At 37.6% G+C, this 12,934-nt stretch overlaps 1 protein-coding gene across 5 annotated transcripts; it reads left to right on the top strand.

Annotated features, from left to right (window-relative positions):
• Positions 1–4,356: 4,356 nt before the first annotated feature.
• Positions 4,357–12,167, top strand: LOC109974051 (complement decay-accelerating factor). 5 transcript variants are annotated; one of them, XM_020624087.1, is made up of 13 exons: positions 4,399–4,669; positions 5,501–5,686; positions 5,819–5,918; positions 6,344–6,414; positions 6,705–6,887; positions 8,335–8,400; positions 8,594–8,722; positions 8,913–8,981; positions 10,146–10,184; positions 10,268–10,309; positions 10,403–10,454; positions 11,401–11,476; positions 11,714–12,167. In XM_020624087.1, the coding sequence occupies exons 1-12, from the start codon at positions 4,588–4,590 to the stop codon at positions 11,456–11,458; spliced, it is 1,077 nt and encodes a 358-aa protein (XP_020479743.1). In that variant the 5' UTR covers positions 4,399–4,587; the 3' UTR covers positions 11,459–11,476; positions 11,714–12,167. The 5 variants fall into 5 exon arrangements, with proteins under 5 accessions (XP_020480047.1, XP_020479743.1, XP_020479818.1 ...); XM_020624162.1 differs by having other exon boundaries at positions 11,717–12,167; XM_020624391.1 differs by lacking the exon at positions 8,594–8,722 and having other exon boundaries at positions 4,357–4,669.
• The last annotated feature ends 767 nt before the right edge of the window (positions 12,168–12,934 follow it).

A 12,934-nucleotide genomic window follows, 5' to 3' on the forward strand; every position in this document is an offset into this window, starting at 1 on the left:
ACCGCTCTAGCAGCAGTGCATTGATAAAAGGTTTTGAGCAGGATTGACCTATAACTGATCAGAGATTTTAAGTTATTTCTGCTTGATCAGTAAGTTTAGTTGAATTTCATTTCTTCTAATTTCATCAGGACAAATATCTGAAGAGCTGGGCAGAGCGTAGCAGATTGTAGTAGAGCTTAGTGGAGCAGGGAGAGGGAGCGCTGGGCAGAGCAGAGCTTTAAGGGGCAGTTGAGCTAATGGCTATCAAATAAACAACTAGTTCCAAATGATGGAACTGTGAAAATGAGAAATAGTCTCATATCACTGTTTCTTTACTAAATGCTCCAGCTTAGAATTCAAGGAAATGAAATACACTCAGCATACCTGCTTATACAATGTATGAGATTAAGATATTCAGATGAGCTCAGGGAAAACCGTATTGTAGCAGATGTGTGACAAGGTCAATATCAGTGACAGTCAAATGGTGGTTAAGGTCTGTGATTGACTGTGATAGGACTCTGTGATGTTTCAGAGAGTTTTCAGGTTAAAAATCACTAGAGGATGCATGATGAGTCCATCAGCGGTAGGTTTTTGTGCAATAGTCTGGCTGGTTGAATGAGTGAATCCAACCCTGAGTGTCGGATACAGGCAGCTTGCTCTGGTTCAGGATCAGATAATGCCCTGTGTTCCCTGCACTGTAGTACTCTCTTTTTATTTTATATTTTTCCTCTCATTTTGTATCTCATCTCTGTATTATACTGTGGCCTTGCATTGCTTCATCAGTAAAACAATCCTTGTGGTATCTTTTACATTCTGTAGGAACAGTAGATGTAAATGTTTGTACATTGTACAGCACCTTTTTAAATACTTGCTGAGTGCTCTTTCGGGGAGAAAAAATAGAGGTATATTAAATTGCTTCATTATTTTTTTAATGTAATAAAAATAGAAAATATTTAAAAATGGATTGAAAAGGACAAGCTATGACCTCACCATGGTGTTCCGTTCATGCACTGAAAAATAAAATTTTACTGAAAACACCTTCTGCATTTCTTGTATCAAGCTGAGATACACATTATATAGAATACTGAGATTTAAAGCGTGCTACTCTGAATTGTCTGCTCCTGTACCACAAACACAGTCACATCTGTTGACAGAGTAATTAGGTGTCACATGTAGTTTAACTTGTTGCACCCTACAGTCCAACAATATTGTCCTTTCATTTAACAAAGTATCATAAGCCACTGTTACTATAGAAGATTCCCAGTTGTCATGGTAGCCAACAGCTTTGCTCAGCAGAGCAAAGCTGCACAGAGCAGATGCTTTTTCAATTACAAGAGAAAGCTCAGAGGTGTCTTATACCACATATGGATTGTGCGCATTAAATATCCATATGCGAGGTATGAATTATAGAATATGAATCTGGTTAAATACCCTACTGTATATTTTACATAAAGCTTAGTTACACTGAATGAATGGCACATTTTCAACTAGGAATATTTCAAAACCAGTATAACTGCAAAACGTTAATTGAATCTGTCTAAAGCTCTGCTGTATATACTTCTTGTGAGCTACTCATGTGCGAGAATCAACTGGATTAGCTGCAGGCAACTTCTACAAATCAAGGTCTCTGACTGATTCAATTTGACTTTAAAAGTATGAATATTTGCAGGTGTGCTGTAGGGAATAAACCACATATTAATTTTTCAACCATTTACTTTGAATGCTTTATTGATGTAGAAGTGCAATTTATCTGTGAATAACCAATAAGAACCTCTGTAATTCCATTATGTTAGTGTTTACCTTCATTTGGATCAGACCTGCAAAGTCCTTGAGAAGGTTTTAGATAATTGAATATGAATATTTATAATTGAATATGATGTTATAACTGACTAAACTTTAAAATGACTGGCATGTTGTATGTTCTGTTTCAGGTACAAGCATAGAATGATGGTTCTTTTCTGCAAAAAAATATTCTTTCATCTTTTTAATCTGCATAATGATAATTATGTTAGATAAAAATTGGAAAAAAACATCTGATTTGTATGCTTCCCTAACCTCAGCACTGTCTTCATTGTCTTTTCTGTCTCAAACAATTCAATTCTGCTGGTTTAATATTTAATCATAAAATCAGATGTGAGTTCAACTTTAGATGAAAAAGATTATTTTCTCATTTCCAGTCTATGCAAGTGAGAAGGTGGTCACCTCAAACTGATATTTACAGCTTACACTTGTAAGTTGACTTTTTTTTTTTTATTCCATGTGTACCATTAACTAGTACTTCTACAGCTGCTTTTCAGTCACTACCCAGATGTTGTTTTAGAACAGAAGAGACCATCTCAGTTGCCATAACTGGGACAGTATTGGGATGTAACTTGGTCAAATAGCTTATGTTAGCAGTGAAAATTGACCTCTTATGTGTGTTTCTGTTTAATGTCAGAAAGCAGAATTCATGTGAAAGGTAAACATCTCTTTTTTTCCAGTCATGAGTTTTTCTGTGGTACAACATAATTGGTATTCTAGTACTTCTTTCATAAGTAAGAGCTTCTGTGTTTTAATAATCTTTTTGGCCACTAGGTGTCACTGACTTAACAGTGAAGTGTTTGGACAACTCAGATATACTGTAGATCAATTAAAAATAAAAAAGCAAATTACTTTTCTAGCATTAGGGATATTCCTCTGAGTAGAATCCGTCTCTGATGTTTCCTGAAGACATTACCTGAGGTTCTATAAGAATGCATAAAGTGAACAAATGTTTCACAGAAGCTTTTTCTCTCTGCAACAAGAAACGATTACTGCGTCATGAAATGTAAATATCAGGAAGAGAAACTTATTCTTGTCATAAAAATATGTATATGAAGATATACACTAAGTGTGGAGTAACGGTTTTTAACTTTTTAAGTAGCAGTGGACAGATATTTCCCACATTATCAGACGTGAAGAGAAGCAGATGCATTCTTCTGAGATTCTTTTGAGAAGGGTGGTGTCTTAACCATTCACTTGGCCAGGGTGTTTAGAGAGATAAGAAAAGCAGGCAATGCCATCTCTAGCTGGTGACGAACAGGAAAAGTTGCTTGGCAGAGTAGCAGGTACTAATGCTAGTTTTATGAATGCCATAAAAGGATATAGAAGGTACCACAATGTTTTTTACAGGTCACATTTTATTGGCTTTACATCCATTTGAGTGTACTGATGCATATTCCATTTAGTTACACCCAATGAAGTGAGACGTCAAGTTTCTGTAAATATCTCCTAGTTTTACTAAACTCTTTAAAAATGCGCTCACTAAAGAGTGCAGATAGGCACCACTAACTTTGTCAGCTCTGTGTTGTCAGGTTTCTATGTAATGTGTCTGAGGGTTTCTCTGGCAACTCTGGGTGGAGGACACGGGCAGGCCTGCCAACAAGCTTATGTGGTTGAAAAGGGGTGGTGTAGTGAACTCCTTGGAATTTACACCAGAGTGTGCGTGAGGCAATGAGGCTCAGCACCCTTATTGAAGAAAGCTGTGGAATGTATCCATGACAATGGCCCAAACCATGAAAGCGGTTAGGGCTCCGTAGTGGAAACCACAATGAAAACAAAAGCATCACAACCCCTGATTTATTTGTTATTGTTTATGTGTTATTATTATGATGATTATGGTTGTTGTTATACTGTATCCTTGGTACAGGAAAGTTGTAAATCACAGAAATGATTCTGTGATTTACAACTTTTTTTTAAGAGTCTTGACATTAGAGTAGAATAGAGTAGAACAGAACAGAACTTCCCATCTGAGGTCTCAAAGAGGGAATGCTCCTTTTTTTTCAGGACACACCCATAGATTTTCTTCTTCCAAGAGATGTCTGTGCCTCTCACAGGAGGTGGGACTACTGAGCTGCTGTAGCTGGTGGACAAACTAAGAGTTTGTTTATTGATTCCTCGTCAAAACTACACGCACATCTTATAACTACGGTTTTCAAATGTTATCTATTTGTATACTAGTTTTTGAAGCCTTTCTCTGTGCCCGCTTTACCCCCAGAACACAAGGTTGTCAAGGTTGTCAATGTTTAAAAGCGGAACTTCCTGTCCAACCCTTCTAAATAAAACCCTTGGTTATGATACATCGAGTTTTTTTATATAATATTGCAAATTATTTAAATGGGACATTTCAGTGTAAAAGCAACCAGGTCGCATAAGAATGACACTGAAAGTTTGACGAAAAATGACAAGATAAATAAACTTATCTAGACAGTGATTCTATATAAACGTTATACACAACTGCGGGCAATAAACCAAATATAGCTAAAATGCAAATATGTAACCACGTACATCACTAAATGATCAGTTTGACAGAACAACGTAAAAGAAAGAGTAATTATGGAACAGAAGTAATGACACTTTCACGGAGGTGATTGTGATCGGATATTAAAGAAAGACAGGTGCTTTTATTGCGGGGGCTAGTTTACTTCCTGCCACTCTGGCTGCTGCATGTGACTTCACTAATGGACAACCTGGGTGTCGGTGCCGTGTTCTGGGGAGGAGCAGTGTCTTCTGGCAGCGGAGCTCGTCGTGTGTCGACGATAATTGTCTCAAGAAGTTGGACCGAAGTACGCACTGCGTCTGCAGCCCGGAATGGAGGCTTTACTGAGCGCCTGTGGACGGACAGGAGTCCCATGTCTTCTATTACTGTGCCTCTTTATCTGGAAGGCAGCAGGTCAGTGCCAAGCAGTGTGTTTAATGAGATCATATTTATCAGCCTACCAAGTCACAGGTTGTATTTTCTGTCACCTCCAGACAAAAGGATGTGTTGCTTACTGCCAGTTACTAAAATGACTGAGTACAATGATAAACTATTCACGTGACACTTTATGTGATCTGAAAGGAAAAATAACTCACTCCTTCATATGTTTTCTAATGTCACAGATGATGATAATAATAATAACTGAATATCTGTATTTTATAGATGCAGCAGTATCAAACAAGTATCAGTTTGAATATAGGCTACATGTGAATTTAACTAGGACCATAAACTTAACTACTACACTGTCCTGGGGATTTTCTGGGAGTATTTTTGTGAGATGAACGGTCAAGAGAAGAGATAAAAGAATAAAACAATCGCTAATTAATGTACCATAATTAGGTAAAAGGCAAAGATGCTATAATAAACTTAGCCAAAAATTAACCACCACTGACACACCTCTTAGTTTGTTTGTTTGTTTGTTTTTATTGCCTACACTAGAGAAGCATAAGACCTGTGCAACTTATCAGAACCAATTTCCATGCCAGCCTTTAAGGGGTATATATTTTATCATAAATTTATGAACAGTTTAAAAATCACTTACCAATACCAGAGGGAAATTTGGGTTTCCAAGAATATTTTTGCACATGCATTGTGTCATCTATATGGTGAACATAATATTGTCTTTATGTATTTGCTTATTTAACTATATTAATGGTTTTCAGAAGCCTAATTATTATGCCTGACCTTCAGACAGTAAGATGTTATTGTTGATTATGTCACCTTGCTGTTTCTTTTTTCCTCCAGCTGACTGTCCTAAACCTCAGGGAACGGAAAGTATCGTCCTAACCGATGATTCACTTCTACTAAATGCCTTTCCAGTGGGCACTGTTGTCACGTTAGAGTGTGCCTATGGATATGAAAAAGAAGGTGGCTCAGAGACAATAACCTGCACTAATGGGGATTGGACTGAACTAAAGCTTACATGCAAAAGTAAGTCCTGCCTACAACAACTTTAACTCTGTTGACACTTTTATCAAACACAATCATCAACCACTGACTGTCCTGTCATTTTGGGGTTAATGCCCTAGCAGCAGTGTTTTGTTCTCTGTTTGTAAATTACAGAGATGGACTGTGGCCCCCCTCAACCTCAACCAAATATGAGCTTTAATACCAACGCCGGTACCCTGTTTGGTGCTGTAGCAAGAGTTATTTGTGATAAAGGGTGAGTATGACATGGTAAAAGTATAAAATATTGCCATTTCAATGCTATCTGGTTGAATCACATCCAAAAATGACAGTACAGGGAGGCACTCAGTAGATAGTCATGTTCATTTACATACAAGTATCTCTTTTTGCTGAACTGCCAAAAGCTTTGTACCAGACAGTGCTGCTGGCAGACAGACATTCTGAAGTCAAGGTTGATTCTCTAATGGAAAAAGTCTCAATAAAGGTTCCAAAAGACAAAGAGACCATTGCCAGAACGTGTTACTTCAGCTTTAACAAAGTTGTTCATACTTCTTGATTAAACTCGGTGTGAATTTAGTTTCAGAGTTAAAATTACCATTCCACTGTCTTCTACAACCATGGCTTTGCATATTTAATTCTTCCTTAAATAAACCGTTCTGCTATATTTTAATTTTTCAACAGATACCAGATATTTGGATCAAGCTACAAAACGTGCTATCCCACAGGGTGGAGTGGAAAAGCCAGGTGTGAAAGTAAATATATTTAATTTTCTATCTCTTAAGCTACAGTTAGTGAAACAAGTGCTTGGTGCATTCTGTATGACGACCTCTGCTGTTGCCCTCCTCCTAATACGTGGCTTATACAGCAGGGGGTTTGTTTGTTCTGTCTTTGAAGTTCTTCTTCCTCCTCTGCGTCCACACTGTTTCTGTGCTTCGTCTTGTTTCACATCGGTCAGCAAGTAGCACCATTTATATGATAACAATGTGAATACTTTTCCCATTGTAAGAAAAATATGAAAACACCTGTTTGTCTGATTCCTCAGTTGTAACATGTGCAAAACCAGCAGAAGTGGCCAATGGAAAAAGCTCATGGGCTTCTAATGATGACCCAAAATATAGAGAAACCATAAAGTTCTCCTGTAATGAAGGATACACCCTGGTGGGGAACGATACCATTGTGTGCAGTGAAACTGGTGATTACGATTCACTGCCTCCTCAGTGCCAAGGTAAGTCCACTGCATCCAAGTGTTTGACTTGTTCTGCTGATTTCTGGCTACTCTGATGAGACGCAGGGTGAGGCGCACAAAGTCATATTGTTTTGTGACGTTAGTGCTGTGACAGTGGAATTCCATGTTTGGACACATTGTTACAAATCCACTTTATGAATACTGTGGACCACTTTCAAACCATGGAAACACTTTGTAAACTGATTTCCAGTCTTTTGGGCTGGAGTCAAGCCACTGCTTCCCATTCATTTCACTGCTGTATGCATTGATGTCCAAGGGAAACTAACAGAGTGAATAGCCGCCATCGTTATTTTTTGTCACTTATGATAGTCAAATATTATTTAGATAATAACGGCGGTGATGAAAAAACCCTCACAAATGTCTGTTGGTGCCTTCAAGGACAGAATCAAAGACTCAGTGAATAGTTTTGCATTCTCTGGCAATAATACATAGATAGAACAAGAAATGACTTTCATTTAAAACATCACTCACCACGTTGTGAATGCCCCAGTGTACCACACCCTGATAAAGTGCATGTTAATAAACTTGAACAAACTTTAAAGTCTGCAAAATGAAAGCTGTGAGGAGTTACTGTGCCGTTCAGAAGGAATCTGCAACTTTCCTACAGTAGTAAAATAAATTGAGAACAGTGGCTGCCTGGGATGCAATAAAACCAGTCAGAAAAACTCTGCTTTGAAATAGTTTCATATCATGTGCATGTGCATAAATAAGAAAATGCAATGTTAATAACTTTCCAGTCTTTAATGGGCATGAACAAAGGTTTATATAATCAGTACTGTAGCAGCTGGTTTCAAACAAGTTTGTTAGTAATATATTGTTTTTAATTAAATGCATTGCTCTTACTGTAGGTGCTGCCATGCTGTCACTGAGAACACAGCGTTGAACACACTGCTGACATTAAACATGATCATTTATTCTCTTCTAACTCTTTTTATGAAGCCATATTCAAGCTTTACATCATTTTTCTATTCACCATTCATATCTATTCTCACTCCATGTCCATTTATTTACTAACTGCCATGCTCTCACTATCAGCTTAACAGCATACTGACTAAAAGTGTTGCCCTCCACTAAAATGTCCTTCACCTAACACTACATTGAGCTTAGTTTTCTAGAAGATGATGGTGAAAGGCACAAGTGATGCTGTTGTGACAAATAAACTAAATTTACAGCTTAGACTTGTAAGTTGACTTTTTTTTATTCCATGTGTACCATTAACTAGTACTTCTACAGTTGCTTTTCAGTCACTACCCAGATGTTGTTTTAGATCACAAGGCACAAGTGATGCTGTTGTGACAAATAAACAGATGAGATCTTCCCATTGGATTTTGTCATTACATCTGGTCATGTAGCACATTATATGCCCGAGGAAAAAATCATAAATGATTGATGGATGATATAATTGCAGTAGTGTTCTCATTCTTAGGTGTGACAACGGAAGATAGAATTGCAACGAAAATGGTTACACCAACTCCTACACCCACAACGCAAGGTATAGAAATAACTCGCACAAAAAAATCTGGAAATCATTCACATATTTTTACACTGAAGAATTTAGATAGATATTAACTGTTATTCCACTTCTTTCACTACAAGGTATCTTGTATATTATGAACACTCAGCACGTATATTCTATATTTTTTTTAAATATTTTGACAAAGTAATGGCTATTTTCCATGTCACAGAAGTGTCCAGCTCTACAGATACATCCTCCACACCCACAGCTCACAGCAGCTCTACAGATTCATCCTCCACACCCACAGCTCACAGAAATAAAACTATCACAACACCAGCTGTCTCAGCTTCTGCACCAGGTACAGAAAAAAACATCTCCAACCACACTGATGAGCATGTAATTAAGCTGAAACCCTTTTAGTCACAGCACTTGACAGCATAAATGGATTGTTGCATGCATCTCTGAAGTGCTTCTCAGCTTGGCGAGTCACTTTTATCCTGTCCGAGCTCGAGAAGAATTAAGAATCCCTCTGCTCATTCTGTTCAAAGGTGGGAGAGATATTTTGACAGCTGGGAATAAAAGTATTACAACTGTACCAACACCATCTTCAATTCGAGGTATAGAAAGATTTCTTCAGTGTTTGAATCATCTTTTTTCTGTTTGGCCTGTAATTTGTTATAAGGCATTGTTTCTTGTCACCACTGTCTGATGGAAAGAATTCTAGAAATGTCAAGTTTAGTTTGAGACCTCCTCTGAAGTGGAACATTGGATTTCATACAACATAATTTGTGTGAATTGTGAGGCTACATAACCATCAGACACGGCGTACTCGTACTGCGTCTCACCGACCGGGATTCTTAGCCGTTTAGTTCAATGTTTAGATATTGCCTGGAATATTTCAACTAACCAACCTAACTTTCCGCTTCTCTTAAACAAACAGACCTCTTGGGGAAAACATTTTTTCACTTTCTGGCAGAAGTATGTAACAAACACTTGCAACTGGGGGCTTTGTGCCAGGCTCTGAGCAGCTTAAACAGCATCTGGTCCTTGAACTAAGATAAACCAACCACCTCTTGGTTTTACCTTCATATTTAACAGACACATATGAATGTGGTTTCAGTCTAAGTGTGAAACGGTGGTGCAGTGGTTAGCACTGTCACCCTTTCAGTGTGGAGGTCTCCCCATGCCTGTGTGTGTGTGTTCCCGCTGGGCGCTCCGGCTTCCTCCCAGTCCAAAGACATGCAGGACACTGTACGTTGATTGGTGACTCTAAATTGCCCATAGGTACAGTATGAATGGTTATCTGTGTGTGTCATCCCTATGACAGACTGGTGACCTATCCAGGATGTACCCCCGCCTCTTATCCATTGTCAGCTTGATGTCATTTATCTGTATTTTTTGCAAAGGAAATACTGATGTTTTTTAATTTCCTTCCTGAATAGAAATGTCACTTGATATCCGTAGCCATCCTCCTTTAGTCCCTCTGCCGGTTAATATATTAATGGTTTTGGTTTTCCCCTCACTGGTCCAACACAGAGACACTGAGATAAATAGACTGAAAGTAATGCAACTTTTTCTCCATACAAAAACATATAGTGGCAAAATTATTTAAAAGATACTATAATTACGCATAGTTGCTTTGAAATCATATCTGTGATAGTGGGTTTGTGCCAGACCTTATTGTATGTGTTTGTCATGTTTCTGATGAAGCCTTAATGCGTCCTGTTGTCACTGGCAGTTTAAATAGTTTACATACTAACATTACTGTTTTTCACTTATAGAAAAGGTCGATGGTGCACTGGATGCCAACAAGCATACTGGTGAGTTACTGACCCTCCGTCCTGAAAAGATATGACACAGTTTTTGTTTATGTCCTGCATTTAACTTCGAATGTGTCTTCCAGATTATACACCTGTTATAATCAGTGTGATAGGCGTTTCATTAGGTAATGTAAAACTTTTGTGTTTGAAAGTCACACTTTAACAGTTCATTTGAAATAGGCAGTACACCAACTCTTTCATTGAAATTTTCTTTGCAGTTGCAGCCATAGTAGTGTTCGTTTTACACAAGCTTTTTCAGAGGAAAAAAGGGTAAGATCCAATATTTTACTTTTGACTCCTTAATGCATGGCTCATACTTTATGCTTTTTATCCTCCTGTTCCCTTTTCTCTTTGCAATTTTTGCCTTTGTAAAAGTATTTATATACTTAGTACTATGTTATATGTGAATGATGAACTAGAGAGGAGGGTCACACTCAATTAAATTACTTTATTTACAAGACAAAATGTTTTTGGCTTTCATCAGTGTCCCTGGTGAAGTTTTTTAGCTTAGTTTGCACCAAATCGTCTGAGTACAGTGGAAATTCCGCTTGTAGGTTTATTGCAGATTATAAAGTACAGCTCAATGTGTTTCTGAGAACAAATGCAGCATGTAATGATCTTATTGGAGAGTAACTTGGAGCAACAGTTTAAGTTTCTCCCCTGCTTTTTAGTTTTTGAACTGTAGGAAAAACTAGATATCTGTGTTTCCAGATTTGTGCTGAGGAATGAAGGAAGTCCAACAGGAAATATTTTAATAGAACAGCTGTACAAAGAAATTAGTATCAAGAAAATATTTCCCTTCAGGCCAGAATGAATCAGGATTTATATCGAGTGCAGCAAATGTTTTGCACATGTCAAAGTCAAAACCATAAAAAGAAGCTGCCTTTTTTGTTAAACCTGAATTTGAAAAATGTGTCTCTAGGTAACTTGAGATTCATGCAGTGAAATTCATTATTATCCAGACAAAACAGCTCAGATTCAGTCAGAGAAACTGTCCTTAAACATTAAGCTCTTATCTGCAAGCGTCATTTTGCATTATATCAAACTTAATGCTCTCTTGAAGTCATTTAAACCCTTGTTCTCTCTAAGGTACAATGACTAACTCTGACATTGTGGAATGCTAGTTAAGAATGCAATAATAAAACATTTGGTGAACTAACAAAACTGTAACATAAAAATAACTCTGACACAAATTCCTTATTTGATGACACTATAGTTCATATGACACCAGAGAAGACCTGAAGCCGGAGTTATTACAGTTCCAAAATCTTTAGGTTGCCTGCCTCACTCAGGTATCTGTCAATTCTTGTCTAACCGTTACCATCAAAATACCTCAAACAGAGATATTTATGCATTGTGCACTTGTTCAGTTTACTTCTCATTAAAAGTTAACATACAATTTTTAAGTGGGAACATAAAGTTTTAAAAGTGATGCCAAAAAGCATGAATAGTGTTTCATTTTGTTTTTTTACATCACTGTGTGAATGAAGCTCCGCCCAAACGGTTTTCTCTTCCTTTCCTGTCAACAGCAGATCTGTACATGGAACGGTCCCTATCAGCTAAAGAACATCTGCAACCCAGGGAGGACAAACTGCAGCGGCGCCTCTCTGAGGCGACGGCGTGGAAGGAAAACTCACTCTTAACATTGTTGCACCTCATCTGGTAGATGATCACATCTGCTGAGTAGTATCATAATTTAAATGTAAATAGTGATCAAAAGCACTTTTTGTAATGATGTTTATTTAATTGACACATTATTTAACACAAAACTGTAAAAATTTGTTGCCACTATAGTATTACAGTTTTGTACTTTGTTATAAAGTGGAATAAACACTTCTCTCTACGTGATATGAATTACTGCTAAATTTATTTAAAAACTATTTTAGTTTTAGTAAGACAGAACAATGAAAACGGTGATCCAGGAGCCTTACAATGTGGATAATTCAGTTTGCAGAAGGGGAGATACAATCAGCTGCATTCTTCACCTTCGCTGTGCATGATAATGAGAAAACTCTTTTATGACAAAAGAGTCCATTTATCAGTACCTACCACAAGTGAACCATGTTACTAGACACAGTATTAACCATGAGGGGAAGTGACGATGTTTTGAGCCACTGGAGCAAAACCCTCTAAACATTTGATGTATGGAGGAGGAGGCAGCCATTGGTTAAAATAGCTGTTTTACATCAAACCATAACTGCAGATCTGAAAGAAGATTTTACAAAGAAAATGTCAAATGTTCTTTAATTTTGCACGGCAATGCACTTTACATCATGTTTTTTAAAGAGGGACCTTTGCAAAAATGACTTTGAAACACATGTTGAAGCATTGTTAACATCTTACAAAGCAGCAGTTTCTGGTCTTTGGAGGAGAAACTAGATTAACAAGCAATTATCCTGATGTCATGTGCATCAGTACACAATAAAGTCCTTTAATAGAATGTGGTTACACTTCTTCATTGTGCCCTGTGCCTGAAACATGAGTTGTGCCCTTTGTGTATCAGAAGAGAGGGTTTCTAACAGAACTTAATGGTTTCAGAAAATAATTTTTGGTCAAATTTAACAGCTTCCTCTAATGTATATGATTAGTGAAACATCTGAACTTTGACTGAAAAACGCTGTGATTGAGATGCGACTCTGGAAACCTCCTGGAGGAGACAGACATGGTTATAAACTGATTGATTGGTTGATGCGGAACCTTTGACGGACTGCTGTTTCCTGCGGTAAACCGTAGTGATGGGCAGATGAAGC

The sequence above is a fragment of the Monopterus albus genome, unplaced genomic scaffold (genome assembly GCF_001952655.1).
Source record: "Monopterus albus unplaced genomic scaffold, M_albus_1.0 scaffold1.1, whole genome shotgun sequence".
NCBI classification, from domain to species: domain Eukaryota; kingdom Metazoa; phylum Chordata; class Actinopteri; order Synbranchiformes; family Synbranchidae; genus Monopterus; species Monopterus albus.